Genomic DNA, 17,005 nt, shown 5'->3' on the forward strand with positions numbered 1-17,005 from the left:
ATAGATACTACACATCCTTTGTCAGTTAACCGTCATGCCATTCTTACCTAAGTGAGGTTATACTACTTTTCTCTCTCTTACCTCCCTCTGCAGTAGCTCAGGATGGGGAAAGAAAAGTCAGAAGTAGAAAAAAAACAGGGGCACCTAGCTGGCTCAGTCAGAAAAGCATGCTACTCGTGATCTCAGGGTTGTGAGTTCGAGCCCCACTTTGTGTGTAAAGCTCGCATAATTAAAAACTTTTTAAAAAAAGAAGTAGAGGGGGCCTGGGTGGCTCAGTGGGTTAAAGCTTCTACCTTCAGCTCAGTTCATGATCCCAGAGTCCTGGGATCGAGCCCCGCATCGGGCTCTCTGCTCAGCGGGGAGCCTGCCCCCGCCCCCGCCCGCCTGCCTCTCTGCCTACCTGTGATCTCTTGTCTCTTGTTTGTCAAATGAAAAAAAAAAAAAAAAAAAAGAAGAATAAGAAGTAGAAAAAAATGGATGAAATGTGCCTGGTGAGATGAAAAATTAGAACCACCAGGAATGGTCATGAAATAAGAAGCTTGAAAGAGGGTTAGTCAATCTATCGGGATATATCTGTTGATGGTGGAGGGAGGTAATTTGTGTAGAAGGTACTTTTGTAGAAATCTTAAGTCAAAGAATTTAAGGATAGACATAGGGGAGACTGAGTGAACTGAAAGCCTGTCAAATGCCTTAAAACCTTCAGGACACAGGACACTTGTCTTTTCTTCTGCAACCACAGTTGGTCAGTTGGTCTCCTACAAGGAAGTGGATGGAACCTCTAAGTATCCCCTAGATCATTAGAGCTGTAGTTAGCATCACCCTCCCTCCCCATTCCTCATTCCCCAAACCCTCAGGCAGAAGTGACAAACCAAAGACTTCTGAACACATTTATTTGATATGTCAAGTGGAGAGAGGAGTGATTTAGGGTTACTCCCCACTTCTACCTGTGGGGGTGTTCATAAGCTCAGACAGAAGAGCAGCATAGAGCCCATGACCCACTCCTTGGGAAAATGAGACAACCTGCTGTGTTGGTTGGGGGAACAAGGTGGGAATAAAAAGCAGGAAGTTGAGAAGTAAAGCTGAGAGCCTGAAGGGCAGCAGCAGAACTGAGGCTGAGGATTGCTGCAGGAAAATCCCAAGGAGGGTGAAGAAGATATCCTGAAAAGTGGTTAGGGCTGGAAGCGGGATGTGAACAAGGAGCCAGGCCTGGAGAGAGAAGCAAGACCTACACAACGGGATGGGATATCCAGGAAGAGGGTAGAGTGTGCAAAGTCATGAACGGGCTGTTGCAGGGCTTAACATGGAAAGCAGGGAATTGCCTCTGCAAAAGGGCAAAGAGGTTGGAGACTGTCCATAAGTAGGGTTTTCTTACTGCTTCTGAACGAATGCAAGTGACTTTGGGACCCACTTGGGGCCCTAGCACAAGTGGCCCTGTGTGTGCCATTTCTATGGCTGGGTACACAAGTATTCCCATATGCATGTGAAGTGACCAGGACATGAATGCATGTGTCTGTATGCCCAGTAAAGAGAGTACTTACCCTTCACTGCGAATAAGAGTACTGTGCTTGTGGACACTTTTTTTACTCATGTGTGCGTGCACCGTGCCCAACAGCACATGCAAAAGACCCCTATGTCCGTGGTGTGTGTGTGAGCTGGTTCTCCCACCTGTCCCATCAAGGTCCTGATCCCTATCCTCCTTGGTTCCTCTCACTTGTCTCAACGCCCTGGCTCCCCTGGCCCGCCTAGACTCTGGAAGCCCCCTAGCAGGCGGATCTGCTCAGTCTGCATTGAGTGGCGCCTCACCAACTTGCGTTTGGTCCTAGGAGAGCCTGGCGCCCCCGCCTGGGGAGGGGCGGGCAGCGAAGGCGCCCGACCTCCGGGCTGGGGGCGAATATCGGGGATGGGAGGGTGGGGGCTGACGTTGAGCGGAGGCAGGAAACCAGGCCGCGTTTGCGCGATGTGGTCCAGGAGCAACGTCCCCGAGCCCCTCCGCTCCAGCAGCCCAGGACTCCGCCTCCGTCCGCTCAGCGGAGATACAGCCCCGGGCAGACTCTCCTGGGACTGGCGCGGGGAGGGAGCCGAGCCGGCTGGAGGGAGGGTCAGCGGGGAGGCGCTGTACCGGCGGCGCTCCAGGGACAAGCGGCTGCACTCCGGCGAGTCGGGGCAAATATTTCCGGGGGTATCGAGCTCCACCGGCTCCATGCGGCTCAGTTTCTGCCTCAGCCCTGACGGCGGACCAGACTCCTGAGCTTCTGGCGCAGTGTTTCGGCGAGAGAGAGGACCCCCACCCGTCACTTTCTCCGCCCACGGGGGCGGATCCTCCGGACCTTCAGTGCTGTGACGCCTGGAAAGACGGGGTCGACCGGTCAGGGTCAGGCCGTTGAATTCCGCGGTCAGGCGCTCGATCCCCGGCCTCCCTTCCGCGGGTGGGACTGGTTGAGGAGGGGCCACTAGGCCCCAGGGCTCGGAGTTGAGCCTTTTGAGTGGTTTTGGAGGGTGACGGGGTGGTTTGGGGAGCGGCTCAGAAGGGGAGGAGTCATCAGGGGGCTTAGGAAGAGGGAATTCGAATACGTCCCGCTTCTCCTCTTCTTCCTGAGCGCGAGGGGATAGCAACCCCCGTCCTCCTCCTCCTCCTCCTCCTCCTCCTTCTCCTCCACCTCCCCCTCCTCCTCCTCCTGCAGTCTGCAGTTGGATTTCGGAAGGCGACGTGCAGACCCCGGGGCTAGGAGGAGCGGGAGCAGGATCCTCCACCCCCGGGGACGGTGGGGAATTGAGATATTGCCGTGTCTTCTTGGTTCCCGAGGGCGAGGTGTCGGTGGTGATGATGATGACCTCGGTGCCCTTGGCCTTACAGGCGTCCAGGAGCGTGGCAAGAGTCTCGCGGTCCCCACGGTCCAGGGCGTGAACAAGCGCCGAGGCGCCCGCGTGATCTCGCACAGAGGGGTCTGCACCGTGGGCAAGGAGCAGCGAGGCCACGGCGGCGCCCCCACCCCCGGCGCAAGCGTGCATCAGCGCGGTGCGCCCCAGGCGGTCTGCGATGTTGGGGTCCGCACCTTGCTCCAGGAGGTAGCGAACCATGCGCGCCTTGTTCTGGGGGTCGTCGTAACGGGCCCGACAGGCCGCCATTAGTGCAGTCTCCCCCTGGGCATCACCCTCATTCACGTAGGCGCCTCCCTCCAGAAGCAAACGGGCCAAGCGTAGCTTACCCTGACCCACGGCCCGAAGAAGAGCGTGGCCCTCGGTGTGCAGCATAGCTGCGGCAGGGGCGAGAGCACCAATGGAGCCGGGACTGGGGCCCGCCGAGGATGTCTAGGGGCGTGGGGGTGGTGGCTGGCGGAGGCCTGAGGGCTCAGTGGCGAAGTCAATCCCTGCGAGAAAGAGAGAGATCTTATTGACGGATTCAGGCAAGGAAACTGAGGCACCGGTGGAAGGAGACGGCGTGGGGAGATCTCCACGGCACTATTACTTCCTCTAACTCATGCCTTTGAGCCGCCCCGGCCCCCCAGCGCATGCCTGAGAAGGTGGGAAGGTGCACCCGCATTGAAGGACGAGCGCGCGTGCAAATGCGTACGTGCACGCGCAAGGATACCGCAACCCCACCCTCACCCCACGGCTTATCAGACCTTTCCAGCATCCCCCTTTTCTTATCCGCACTTGGAATACCCCTTTCTAGGATGCTGAACGCCACCCACCCACACACATGCACCCATACATTCACACACATAATTCCCATTCCTAACCTCTTTTAGGTTGCCACAGCCCCAAAAATTGAATGGGGGGAGGGAAGCAGCTTGCGTTTGGGACCTAAAACGGGTGGGGGAGAATTGGGGGGTTTCTTTTGCCCCTGCTATGTTCCCCATCACTCCTTGCTCTTTCCCTCCCAGGCTGTGCGCCCAAATAGATACCTGAATTTCCGCAGGATCTCCGCCGGGCCAGGACTGAGGCCAGGGCCATGGGGCAGCCTGGGTGGCGGAGCTGGGTTCCCGGGGGCCCACATGGCGTGGGGAGGGGCACTCGGATTTCCTTGGTGTCAGTATCTGCGCCCGGGCACCGAATCCTGGTCCCTCCTCCCGGTGCGCCCCGGGCAAGGCGCCGGCTCGGGAGGAGAGAAGCTGGGGGGGGGGGCGGAGCTTTGCCTTGCTATTTATAGCCTAGTCTCTGCGGGTGGGGGCGTTGGGCACCAAACCGTTCCCCCACCCATGCACACATAAAGCCTCAAACCCTTAGAGGCTCCAATCCTGACTTCTTTTGCTCAGCCGACCTCCCCTCAGCCCCAACAAACCTAAATGTTTCTAGGAGACTCCTCCGCGACTCAGACTGGGACCATCCCAATTCTTCGCTGAGCAGAGCCTCATTCTCCGCGATAGGTGTGTTTATGCGCGCCTATGCGCCCGCTCTGACCTGCCACAGGTCAGAGCACATGGCACACTGTGCAGAGGCGGAGAAAGGCGATTGAGATCCACAGCCGGAGTCCATACTGCGCAGAGAGAAGCAAGAGATCTGGCTGCTTTCTTGTAGTTTACATGTCAGGGAGAACTGGAGCCAGGCACAGCGGTACATTCTCACTCCACCTCCGCCCAAACGGAACACACAGCACACGTAAACTTGAACCTCAGATCCCTTGTACAGACCTCAGATAAGTATGAGGACAGTGGATATACTGGGTCATTTTTAGCTACACCAGGGAGCATTCCCAGATGCCTTCCTTCCCATATTCTTGGAGGGGGAGAGGGAGAGAGAAAAGGGGCAGAGAGAAGAGCGAACCTTGCAACACATCCCTTTCTCATTGCATCTCTTTACACTCCGTCTTGCTTAGACTCATTATTTTTCCATGTTGCTTGAGGGTCTCTGTCCAATCGCTCCTTAAGTCTTCTCTCTGCCTATCTGTCGCAATCGTAATCGGTCTCTCGGCTGCCTGTCTCTGCCTCTCCTTGCCACCTGCCCTGTCTCCATGGTTACCATGCTTTCATCTGCATATTTTAGGAAGGAGTTTGTGTCCAGCTGGAAGGCATGAAGGGAAGTGGAAGATGAGGAAAAAATCCCAAGGATTTGGAAAACTCACCTGATATAATTCAGACTGGAAGCCACCAGACAAAAGATACTAAAAATAGTGTTTCTGGAGAAGGAGGGGGAGAAATATTGCAAGGAAGCTACCCATTTGCACCAGCTACATTTGTTGGACACCAGCTATATGCTAAGTACTTCACATACGTTATTTCAAATCCTCAGAACAATGCTGTAAGATAGGAATCTCCTTGTTATCTCTTGTTATAGATGAAGAAACTGAGACTTACTAAAGTTAAGCAAGTTCTCCAAAGCCTCACAGCTTTGTTTCTGTCCTTTTCCAAAGACTGGGCACTTGCCACTACACTTATAGCCTTCCAAGTCCAGAGGCTTCACTTCCAGGGCCATTTTCTCAGACATGTAGGACAGTCTTAACTGACTCCTAAGTTTTATCACCACTCTGAATTATTCTCTCTTCCCATTTCTGGGTTTGTTTTTGTGGGGTGTGTGTGTGTGTGTGTGTGTATGGAAGTAGGATTCCTCTCCACCACCACCCCCATCCACCTTCACCACCATGCCCCCCTTCACCAAGGGCTAGAAAGAACTGAAAGGCAAGCGAAAATGCAGGAAACACTGGGCTCCTGTCCTGCCACAACTCTGGTTCTCTGATTCCTAATCCGTCCTTCCCCAAACTTTCCTCCCATCTTCTCATAGACATGGCAGCAACCCACAAAGAGGGGAAAAATAGAAAAGAAGTATTCATTGGTGGTGCTGGAGGGAAGCCGTGTAGGATTAGAGGGAAGGTTGGAGTAATGGAGGGGCCAGGCTGTGAAGCCCGAGTCACAAAAAGACTGATCCTAACGAACAACCGTTTCATTTTTCTGTGGGAGCTTCCTCAACAGAGTCCCTCGGTGAGATCTAAGCGGACTCTCGCTAGCCAGCAGATCCCCCATCTGAGATGAGGTCGGAAAAAACCGACCCCTGGTTGATTTTGCAACCCCATCTTCCTTCGCGCCACCGGCTGCTTCCCAAACCCGGGTTCAGGTTGAACTCTCCCCCTCCCTACGTCTCCTAGGCCTTCAAGTGGGCGGATCTCCCTCATCGTCTTCTCCTAGATTGGCCGGGAGAACTCACCAATGGGGAGCTCTGAGAGGCGGACCTACAGCTCCACCAGCTAGAGGAAGACCAGCAAATTTCAAGTTGGCTGCGACGAGGGCTCCGCGTGGGGGAGGGGCAGCAGGTAAGGCTCGGTCCGGGTGGCCCTGACCTGGTTCTGTCCCACATCTCCCGAACTAGTTCACCAGGGCCAAGCTGCGAAATAGACAACGCTTTCCCGCAGCCTGTTGGATCTAGACCCCTCTAGTTTCCCACTCTTCTTTCCCTTTCTCTCCAGGGCTCCCATTGCTGGACTGATTATATACCAGAAAACTGCAGTTTTTCTTTCGTGCATAGAGGAGAGATATTAAAGCACAAAGTGAGGAATGCTCACTCGTATCTCTCTTTGCTGTGGCATCAGTTTCCCTGGAATCTATTCCTGTTATTCCCTTGTCTAAGAGTCTGACAAACTCCTGTTATCTATCAGGACTTAGTTGAAATATTACCTCCTACCTGTAGCTTTCCTGGACTACATTCTTCTTCTTCTCCTTCTCCCCCCCCCCCCAAAGAATTAACCGTTCCCCAGTCTGACGATAGTGTTTTATGCATATCTCCGTTAGAGCCCTTAGTGGGCTCTCTAATGTTTCTGTTCTGAGAACATAAGGTTTTGTAAGCAGGTTCTTGTACTAATAGGAAGTGCCCAATAAAGGTTAATTGAATCGAATGGATTGGGAAGGCAGAATTTAAACTCCTAACGTAATTGGGGAACAAGTAATAAAACACAAAACACAACACAATATCTAATTAAGATATCTTAAATTAGTGGCTTGTAATATAATTGCTCCCACAGTCAAGAGAAGGGAGAAAGCTAGGAGGAGTGGGACAGTAAGGGGAGACTTGATGAATCACAAGGTCTCAAGTTTGGAAGAGCTCTCAGAAATCATGTATTCATTCATTCGTTCAACAGATATTTATTGAGCACCTACTATATGCCAGACATATGCTAGACAATGGGGATCATAGTGAATCCTCTACTTTAGATGTGCATCCTTCATCTGATAAACTGTTTTTAGTAAATTGTTATCCAGCTTCTGTTTTAAAGAGGACTCCCTCTCTCACTTTGCAGGTCATTCCATTTTTGGATATTTGTTCCTCAGTTAATATCCAACAAATATGCTAGACAAATATATAGCTCAACAAAATGCATTCCTCACTCTCATTGTAAAAGAGAGGGACCTGTCCTGATTAAGAACATGGATTTGAATTCCAGTAGCATTCTTAAAAATAAAGAAAACCATCCCTTATGATTTCTGATTAAAGAAGTAATATACATTTATTCTAGAAAATTGTGGGAATATATTAAGATATAAATCAAAATGCCTATTATTCTAGAAAACTTGGAAACACATAAAGGTATAAGTCAAAATGCTTATTATTTAATGACCATGATCTAGTGATAACCATTATTATTACTTTAATACTTATCCTTTCAATTTCTTTTCTGCATACATATATATGTATATGCATGTGTGTGTGTATGTTACATAAATCAGGCTATAGAACAAATACAATTTTATATCATCTTTCCCTCCACTTTATACTGTGAACATTTTTTTCCTCTTAAATATTACTTAAAGTCATTTTTCTTTCTATATAATAGTCTAAAATGGATATTTGATTTTTTTTGACCATTCGTTGTTCATTGGGCCATTTAGGTTATTTCAGAAGTTTTGCTCCCATGGATAGCTCTATAACGACCATCCTTGTATTTACAAATCTGATTATATATATGATGATTTCTTTGGGACAGATTTTTTTAAGTAGGGTTATTGGATTAAGGATATGAACATTTAAGAGGCTGTCGATTCAAATGATCAAATTGCTCCCCTGACAGACTGTGTATAAACAAAATCCTTCCAATCAGTTATAAGAAGGTCCATGTCAAAAAAACTGGCAGCCTGATTATCTATTAAGTCTGTCAGTTTGATAGGTGAAGAGTGGTTTTATTAATCATTCTTCTGTCAATTACCTATTCATGTCCTTTGCACATTTATCCTATTGGCATGATTTTTTTTCATTTGGATTTCCATGAGTTCATATAGTAAGGGTTAACTCCTTGTCATATTTATGATAAATATAGCAAATCCTAAATATTAGAGTGCTCTAGGCCTCAGTCTCTGGATCTCTTCTTTTCTCTGTTCACATCTACCCCATTCGGCATTCCAGCCAGTCTCGTGGCTCGAAATATTTGTTATTGGTAACTCTACGAGAATGTAAGCTCCATTTCAAGTCTATGCGCACAGCAGTTTTTGTTTGTTTTGCTCACTGCTATATCCCTAGCACTTGGAATAGTGCCTGGCATATAGCAAGCACTCAGTGAATATTTGTTGACTGAATTAAGATGGTATTATTATTATTATTATTCCCATTTGTAGATGAGGAAATAGGTTTAGAGATATTAAATTAATTGCTGGAGGTTGTGTAGCTGGAAATGACAGAACTGGAATTCAAATCCCTGTTCTTAACCACTACATGTACTGCCTTTCTGGAATTTGATGTAGTGGGTTTTCTGTATGTTTTGTTGAAACCTGCTTCTTAATAATTTCCACCAGAATACAGTTACTACAGTGAGTACCATGTATATGAGATGTTGTTTGGGAGAAGGAGAGTACAAGGATGACCTCTAGGGAGGGTTGACAGTAAGGAAAAGCAGTTTGGGTCCAGATTATAGAAGAACCTTAATATCCCCAAGAAGTTAGACTCAATCCCAATCTTAAATAGAAGAGACACACCGTAGCTTCCTGACCTGAGTTTGGTAGAGATGGGCAGTTTATAGTTTTTCAATCACCAGTATATTGCCTCAGTTAAGTAAAAATATTGTCTTCCTTTTACCCCATATCCTTGGAGGTCAGGGTTAGTGTCTGGAAATGGAGTTCGATTTGTCTAACCTCAAAACTCACACACTTTTCTTGACTCCTTACTTTGCAGTCAAACCAGCTCCCATCCCCACTGCTCGAACTGTGTATGTCAGGTGGAAAGAAACCTAAACCATTGGTTAGAGTGTCCTTTCCCTTGAAAGGGCCTGAAGACATGCTCACAAATTCGTTCTCCTTCTCTAGTGTTTATGAGACATCCTTTCCCCCCGAATATGCTCTCTCTCTCTCTCTTTTTTTTTTTTTTAAGATTTTATGTATTTATTTGACATAGAGTGAGAGATAGAGAGCACAAGCAGGGAGAGTGGCAGGCAGCCAGGCGGAGGGAGAGGGAAAAGTAGGCTTCCCTTTGAGCAAGGAGCACCATATGGGGCTTGATCCTGAAGGCAGCCACTTAACTGACTGAGCCACCCAGGTGCCCCTTAATATGCTCTGTCAGTCAGTTCACAGTTTAATCTATTAACTGACAGCCATTTTTCCTCACATTTTTTGCTGAGCCTAAAACTTTCCAAATTCCTCAGACGCACATTTTCCACCCTCTCCTTCCTGCTACTTATTATTAATCTCATCTACTATTCTGTTGCTATATTTCTTTTTTTTTTTAAAGATTTTTATTTATTTATTTGACAGAGAGAGATCACAAGTAGGCAGAGAGGCACGCAGAGAGAGAGAGAGAGAGAGGAGGAAGCAGGCTCCCTGCTGAGCAGAGAGCCCAATACGGGACTCAATCCCAGGACCCTGAGATCATGACCTGAGCCGAAGGCAGAGGCTTTAACCCACTGAGCCACCCAGGCGCCCTGTTGCTATATTTCTAAATTATTTCTCTTATTAAAAAAGCAATATTCAGGGGCGCCTGGCTGGCTCAGTGGGTTGAGCCGCTGCCTTCGGCTCAGGTCATGATCTCGGGGTCCTGGGATTGAGTCCCGCATTGGGCTCTCTGCTCAGCAGGGAGCCTGCTTCCCTCTCTCTCTCTCTCTCTGCCTGCCTCTCCATCTACTTGTGATTTCTCTCTGTCAAATGAATAAATAAAAAATATTAAAAAAAAAAAAAAAAAAGCAATATTCAGGGGCGCCTGGGTGGCTCAGTGGGTTAAGCCTCTGCCTTCGGCTGGTGTCATGATCTCAGGGTCCTGGAATGGAGCCCCGTATCCCGCTCTCTGCTTAGCATGGAGCCTGCTTCCCCCTCTCTCTCTCTGCCTGCCTCTCTGCCTACTTGTGATCTCTGACAAATAAATAAATAAAATCTTTAAAAAAATAAAATAAAATAAAAAATTAAAAAACAATATTCAGTATAGAAAACAAACTTTAAAATATACATAACCCCCCCAAAAAAAGCCCCACAAATCCTATCACCTCAGATTAGCCAATATTAATTTTCAATGTGTATCCTTCAAGAACAACTTTTTAAAAAATCATAAATGTATATGTATATATAAAAATGTATATGTGTGTGTTTGACAAAATAGATAACCTTATTCATATATTTTTTTAAGATTTTATTTATTTTTATTTATTTATTTGACAGACAGAGAGATCACAAGGAGGCAGAGAGGCAGGAGAGAGAGAGGAGGAAGCAGGCTCCCCACTGAGCAGAGAGCCCGGTGTGGGGCTCGATCCCAGGACCCTGAGATCATGACCTGAGCCGAAGGCAGAGGCTTTAACCCACTGAGCCACCCAGGCGCCCCTTATTCATATTTCTAAATCTTTTTTTTTTTTCACCAACTAGGGCATTTTGTTGAGCCGCGTATTTCTTGTTTAGAGTATTTGTTGGATATTAATTGAAGAACAAATACCCCAAAATGGAATAACTTGTGAAGTGAGATAAGCAATCCTCTTACTAAAGATGGGTAAATAGAAACTATATAACAATTTACTAAAAAAAAAAAAAGCAGTTTACTAAATATGGTCTATCATATCATGTGAGCATGTCTTCAGGCCCCTTCAAGGGAAAGGACACTCTAACCAGTGGTTTAGGTTTCTTTCCACCTGACATACACAGGAAGTATACATGTCTAGAGTAGAGGATTCACTATGATCCCCGTTGTCTAGCACTGTGTCTGGCATATAGTAAATGCTCAGTAATTATTTGTTGAATGAATGAATACATGATTTCTGAGAGCTTTCCCAAATTTGAGACCTTGTGATTCATCAAGCCTCATTTCACCATCCCATTCTTTCTAGATTTCTCCCTTCTCCCATCTTATTAAGGGTATGTACCCTTACTAACAACATAATTTAATATTGTTGATGTTGACTTGGTCACCAGACTAAAGTAGTGTTTGTCCACATTCTCCACTATAGAATTACTCTCCCCTTTCCTAAGCTGAATTAGACAAAATTCCCTATATATAGTCTACACTTAGGGAGTGGAAAGTTATACTCCCCTCTTCAGGGTAGAGTCTATATAATTTATTCGGAATTCTACGTGAGAAGTTTGTATTTTCTCCCCCATGTATTAACTTACTTAATCATTTATTTATATCAGTGTAGACTCATGGATATTTGTTTTATACTTTGGGGTTATAAGCTAATACTACTTTATTTTATTGCTCAAATTCTTCCAGCTTTGGCCATTGGGAGCTCTTTTGGTTGACTCTTAGGCCCTTTTGAAATAGCCCCACCAATGTATGTATGTGTGTTGTTGTTTTGAGTACTTCTTTGCTTTCTGGCACTAGAAGATGCTCCCTGCTCCCCTTATATATTTTCTGCCCCAGCCCTAGAATCAGCCATTTTTCTAAAAAGATGTTCCTTTTGCTGGAAAACGGTATTGGAAACCAAGATCTGGGTGCTAGATGTGCTCTTTGTCACTGGAATATCATTTCTTGCAAATTTCATCTTCATTTGGTAACTTTACCTTCTAACCTATCTGCCTCTGACTGGCCCCTCAAAATCGATAACAAGAAGCAGAGTTCAGTAGCCAAGGGTCTAATCACTTGCCCCCTTTTTAATTTTTACTTGAGAAAGAGAGAGAGAGTAAGGGGAGGTGCAGAGGGAGAGAGGGAATCCAAACAGACTCCCCACTGAGCAAGGAGCCAATGCAGGGCTCCATCTCATGACCCTGAGATCATGACCATGAGTTCATGACCTGAGCCAAAATCGAGTCGGACGCTTAACCGACTGAGTCATCAGGCACCCCCACTTTCCCATTTGTCCTACAGTTACACTATATTGCAATTATCTATCCTGTAGGACCATGTCTCATCCATGTCTGTACTTCCAAAAATAACCTGCCTGGTACAGTGCAGCCTACCCCATCAAAATATGTTGAATTACACTGGCTATTTGGGTCCTAAGGGGAAAAGATTGAGTGTGTTATACCTCTCTGGCTTCCCATGATTCTACTATACTTTTCATTTTGTTTTTGTTTTTATCAGGTTTTTCTCACTGGATCACTGAATACCCAGGCCCCCTCCACCATGGCCAGTCGGGGTGGGGGCCGGGGTCGTGGCCGGGGCCAGCTGACCTTCAACATGGAGGCTGTGGGCATTGGGAAGGGGGATGCTCTGCCCCCATCCACCCTGCAGCCTTCTCCACTTTTCCCTGTGAGTATCTTCTCTCTTTGTGTGCCCCTGGCTGACTGTATATGAGCCTGGATTCCTCATGGGCCAGCATAAAACTCAGCTTGCCCCTTCCTGTCTCTATGCTTTCAACTCACATGGGATGTTTTCCAGGCAAAGTAGTTTCTTACACCCCCAACTCCTCAGCTCTCAAAATGCTGTGTCGTTCCCCCCATTTTTCTCTGGACTTCTGGTCAGTGGGAGCATTGGATTGAATTGGGGGGAAAGACCGTTCTAGGTTTGTACGCTAGTGTTTGTTTTGTTTTTTCCCTGAATTGACCACTGCCCCTGCTTCCTTAGCCCTTGGAGTTCCGCCCAGTACCTCTGCCTGCAGGAGAGGAAGGGGAGTATGTCCTGGCACTGAAGCAGGAGCTACGGGGGGCCATGAGGCAGCTCCCCTACTTCATCCGGCCAGCTGTCCCCAAGAGAGGTCAGTTGGAATGCTAGCATCATGTTCTGAATGCCTTTCATGAGTAGTGCCCTGTACACAGCACTACTGGGGGGCCAGAGAGGCCAGAAGAGCCACAGAAAGCTGACTATTTAGCTGGGGAGATCATAACAATTACCCCTGTATTTGAAATTTATCCATGGTTTGTTCTGAGTCTCACGACAGTCTCACGACAGTAGGAGATTAAGCATCATGGTGCTCATTTCATAGGTATGAAGGGAATATATCAACATGGTTGACAGGTTGGATATTACAGGCATCAAACAATCAGAAAGGAGGCTGATGCTGGGTGTGTGAGAAGCCCTCCTAAGGTTAGCAGGATTCTGGAGAGGTCAGGGAGACCAGGAGGGACCAAAGAAGGGGAGTCACTTGGGAGGCTTGGGATAGTGGATATTTACCAGCTGGTGTGGAAGTGCAATGTTTGAGGGTACTGATAAACAGTGCTTGCTTTCTTTCTTTTTTTTTTTTTTTAAATATTTTATTTATTTATTTGTCATAGAGAGAGAAGCGAGAGCAAGCATAGGCAGACAGAGTGGCAGGCAGAGGCAGAGGGAGAAGCAGGCTCCCTGCCAAGCAAGGAGCCCGATGTGGGACTCGGTCCCAGGATGCTGGGATCATGACCTGAGCCGAAGGCAGCTGCTTAACCAACTGAGCCACCCAGGCGTCCCTAAACAGTGCTTTCCAGCTGAAGCCTTAGAAGCTGAAGCTCAGAGGGATGAAAGACTTGCCTGGTAGCCCCATTAACTCCACAAAGAGTCCAGAGAAGACTGAAACCCTGATCTCTTGCTCTTTAGTATCCCTTCCTTTCCATACCTCTCAACATGGCTGTGCTTTTGGGTTAAGGGAGATGATATTACAATTTGGGGTGACCAAGGGACAAGGTAGAAGAATGTTGAAGGTCCTCATGGAAGCTGACCCCCCCCCGGATTCTGGGTTTGGGGTGAAGGAACAGACAATGCCTGAGTATCAAGTGGGCTGGGCCCTCAGAACAACCCTGTTCTAGGGCTCTGAAAGGATAAAACTTTGACCCTTGGCCTCTGACCCCTCAGATGTGGAGCGTTACTCAGATAAATACCAGATGTCAGGGCCGATTGACAATGCCATCGACTGGAACCCTGGTAGGTGGTGGGCCCTTTCATTTACTGCCCTTTTTTAAATCCTCAAGGTGCCACAAGCCACCAACCTGTCCACCTTTCTCTGTCCACCCCCCACTCTATTCAGTATTTACAAACTGGAGCCCAAGATGTGTTCCAAAACACTCTCTGACTCTACATGGAAACCTATTAAATAGCTCCGCTTTCTGGAGGTTTCCAAGACACAGTTTTGTTCTAAGTAACTATGACCCAACTAATCCCTTCCTTCCTCACCATTATTCTGTCTCTTACCTCTCCTTTTAAAACCAGTTATTCAAAGGAGACCCCAGGCAGGGTCTTATTGACGTTTACATTCTCACTGTTCCCAGATTGGCGACGTTTACCCCGGGAGCTAAAGATCCGAGTGCGGAAGCTACAAAAGGAACGTGAGTGTATCTGGGAAAAGAAATTTCCTTCACCAGCTGGAGGGCCCCGAGGCAGTCGGTGGTCTTGCCTGCCCTCCCAGTTCCAACCCACTCCACCCACTACTGTAGCTGGATGCCATGGTGGCCACATGAGGGCAGCAGAGTGACATCATCTCTGGGAGAGGGTGGGGTAGAAAGCTAATAAGGAAGTTTGCTCTCTGATGGTTCGTCTTTTGATTCCTTGACCAGGGACCACCATCCTAATCCCCAAGAGGCCCCCTAAGAACACAGAAGATAAGGAAGAAACAATACAGAAACTAGAGGTAAGGGGGAAATGTGCATAGAGACCACCTGGACCCCGGACTCATTGCCTGTCCTTTGGCCTCTGTGTGCTTCTTTCTTTCTCTTCTCTGAGTTGAGTCTGAGTTTCTCCTTCTGCTCATCTCCACATAAGACCCTGGAGAAAAAGGAGGAAGAAGTGACTTCAGAGGAAGATGAGGAGAAAGAAGAAGAAGAAGAGAAGGAAGAGGAAGAAGAAGAGGAGTATGATGAAGAAGAACATGAAGAGGTGAAGGGGCTCTCCTTCCACCCTCAGTCCCCGTGTCTTCCTCATCAGCTGTGGGGGTCTCCACTCCATCCACCAGTGATGTTCTCTCTAGAGGGTTGGAGAGCCAAAGGAGATGTGTCCCAGAGGATTGTGCCCTCCACTTCATGTGTCCCTAGGGTCTTCTCAAGAGCAAACTGCAGCCAGAAGGGACTTCCCAGGCCCGGGATGGTCTCCTAGGGATGGGAGGGGAGGGGTCTGACACACCAGGAGGAAGGAAAAGGCCGAAAGCAAGCCTGACTTGGATTTCTATTTGTTCTGTTTCAGGAAACTGATTACATCATGTCATATTTTGACAATGGAGAGGACTTTGGGGGTGACAGTGATGACAATATGGATGAGGCTATATACTGAAAAAGGACCCTGAACAGCACCCTGGGCCTTTGGATCTTTTTTTGATTTAAGATACAGAGAGTAACTGTCCCTATTATTTGGTTTTGTGGACAGGCAGATCATTTGCTGAGAGCCCAGATGAACTGTTTGGCCCTGGGGATAGGAATGGACAATGCTGACAGCTAGCTCTCTTTTGTACCCTTCCCCTCCTGCCTTCCGTGTATCACCTCTGATAGCTTGGGCAAAGGGCAAAGGACCAATGGCTTAATTGTATGAAAGAAAGAAAGGAGGATCAAAGAAACACTGGAGTCATTGGAGCTGAGACAGCTGAACGTATGTCCCCACCCACTTTCTTATAGTGAAAGATAATTGGGAATGTGTGCAATTAGGAGGAATAAGACCAGCTTTATATTTTTAAATAAAATGTTTTCATCCGTCTCTCTGTTCAGGGTGAGGCCTGGTGGGAGAGGCCTGGAGGAAAGAAGGGAACAGTCAGGAAGTCATCGAGGAGGCTGCGCAGAGAGAGTAGTAGAGACCAGCCCGTTCCCTGAAGCTGGCGTCTGAGCCTCTGGTCCTTGGACCATGGGACGCCGGGGGATTGTCTCTTTTCACATGTGTTGACAGGGACATGGGCCCTCTCTTTCCCACACTTGACCTTGATCTTAGCCTTGTTTACAAGGAAAGATTACAGCTATTTTTGCGAGAGAGAGTCAAGAAAGCCAGGTGCAGGGAGGAGTCGGGAGGAGGTGCTGATTCTTCCTCATTGTACACCCTCTTCCAGGCCCCTGGGGACCCCACATAGAAAGCTAGGTCTGTGCAAAGGGAACCCCCATTCTCCACTTCCAGAAGCTGCTTTGTGGCTGAGTTGCAGTTTCTCTTTTGATTCTTCCTTTGTGGAATTTAGTTAGCCTTTCTTACTCCCTTCTTGGAGTAGAGGGGGTAGGCGGTATTGCTTTACAGGAAGTAAAGAGGGTGGGGAGGAGGGGAGTGACTTAGGGACACTCACAGCTTGGAGAGATGCTTTCTCGCCCACACAGCTCTCCCTGGGGTGAGGTCACTTCCCTAGGCTCTGATTGGCTTCCGATGTAGCCCTCGATGAGCTGATTGGTTTCAGCCACTTGCCATGCAATGGTCACGGGCATGCTGCGTGTCCAGAATAGGGACTGAATAAGGAGGCAGGCACAGATAGCTGGCATGCTGTCATAGCGACCCTACTAAACATTTGAAAGTTATAAAGAGGGGACGGAAGAGAATCTTCAAGAAATTATCCAGCCATCTTCAGGCATAGAGACTGGCAATCTCCTGTTAGACATTTCTGACCCCGTGGTAAAAAATGAATACGGGCTGTGACTCCATTGAGGGAAAGTACCTTGAAAGCCTGGTTTGTCTGTGGTAATCAGTATTAAGGTAGAGGCAGCCAAGAGAACAGAGAAAGAAACAGGAATGGAAAGAGAACATTCCAAAAAAAAAAAAAAAAAAAGAAAGAGAACATTCCAGAGTTATTGAGCAATTTGTGGCGACATGTTTCCTTTTC

At 47.8% G+C, this 17,005-nt stretch overlaps 2 protein-coding genes across 6 annotated transcripts; one reads left to right on the forward strand and one right to left on the reverse strand.

Annotated features, from left to right (window-relative positions):
- Positions 1 to 873: 873 nt before the first annotated feature.
- ANKRD34A (ankyrin repeat domain 34A) lies at positions 874 to 14,933 on the reverse strand. Of its 5 annotated transcripts, XM_044239097.1 has the most exons (4): positions 4,283 to 4,740; positions 3,906 to 4,112; positions 3,741 to 3,804; positions 874 to 3,368 (listed from the first exon to the last, which is right to left on the reverse strand). In XM_044239097.1, the coding sequence occupies exon 4, from the start codon at positions 3,250 to 3,252 to the stop codon at positions 1,717 to 1,719; it is 1,536 nt and encodes a 511-aa protein (XP_044095032.1). In that variant the 5' UTR covers positions 3,253 to 3,368; positions 3,741 to 3,804; positions 3,906 to 4,112; positions 4,283 to 4,740; the 3' UTR covers positions 874 to 1,716. The 5 variants fall into 5 exon arrangements, with proteins under 5 accessions (XP_044095032.1, XP_044095034.1, XP_044095031.1 ...); XM_044239099.1 differs by lacking the exons at positions 3,741 to 3,804; positions 3,906 to 4,112 and adding an exon at positions 14,886 to 14,933 and having other exon boundaries at positions 4,283 to 4,477; XM_044239096.1 differs by lacking the exons at positions 3,741 to 3,804; positions 3,906 to 4,112 and adding an exon at positions 5,063 to 6,054 and having other exon boundaries at positions 4,283 to 4,477.
- On the forward strand, positions 6,113 to 15,909 carry POLR3GL (RNA polymerase III subunit GL). Its single transcript, XM_044239100.1, has 8 exons — positions 6,113 to 6,244; positions 12,406 to 12,573; positions 12,889 to 13,018; positions 14,086 to 14,154; positions 14,499 to 14,555; positions 14,784 to 14,857; positions 14,989 to 15,102; positions 15,406 to 15,909. Exons 2-8 carry the CDS (start codon positions 12,448 to 12,450, stop codon positions 15,490 to 15,492), a joined length of 657 nt encoding a protein of 218 aa, XP_044095035.1. The 5' UTR covers positions 6,113 to 6,244; positions 12,406 to 12,447; the 3' UTR covers positions 15,493 to 15,909.
- Positions 15,910 to 17,005: the final 1,096 nt, after the last annotated feature.

This window comes from Neovison vison, chromosome 2, assembly GCF_020171115.1.
Source record: "Neovison vison isolate M4711 chromosome 2, ASM_NN_V1, whole genome shotgun sequence".
NCBI classification, from domain to species: domain Eukaryota; kingdom Metazoa; phylum Chordata; class Mammalia; order Carnivora; family Mustelidae; genus Neogale; species Neogale vison.

What these genes read in the sequence shown, in the direction of transcription:
- ANKRD34A (XM_044239099.1), bottom strand. Translation starts at nt 3,252, where the DNA reads ATGCTGCACACCGAGGGCCACGCTCTTCTTCGGGCCGTGGGTCAGGGT.
- POLR3GL (XM_044239100.1), top strand. Translation starts at nt 12,448, where the DNA reads ATGGCCAGTCGGGGTGGGGGCCGGGGTCGTGGCCGGGGCCAGCTGACC. An exon ending in TGCCATCGACTGGAACCCTG is followed by an intron (nt 14,155 to 14,498) that starts GTAGGTGGTGGG and finishes CACTGTTCCCAG; the next exon opens with ATTGGCGACGTTTACCCCGG. An exon ending in GCGGAAGCTACAAAAGGAAC is followed by an intron (nt 14,556 to 14,783) that starts GTGAGTGTATCT and finishes TTCCTTGACCAG; the next exon opens with GGACCACCATCCTAATCCCC.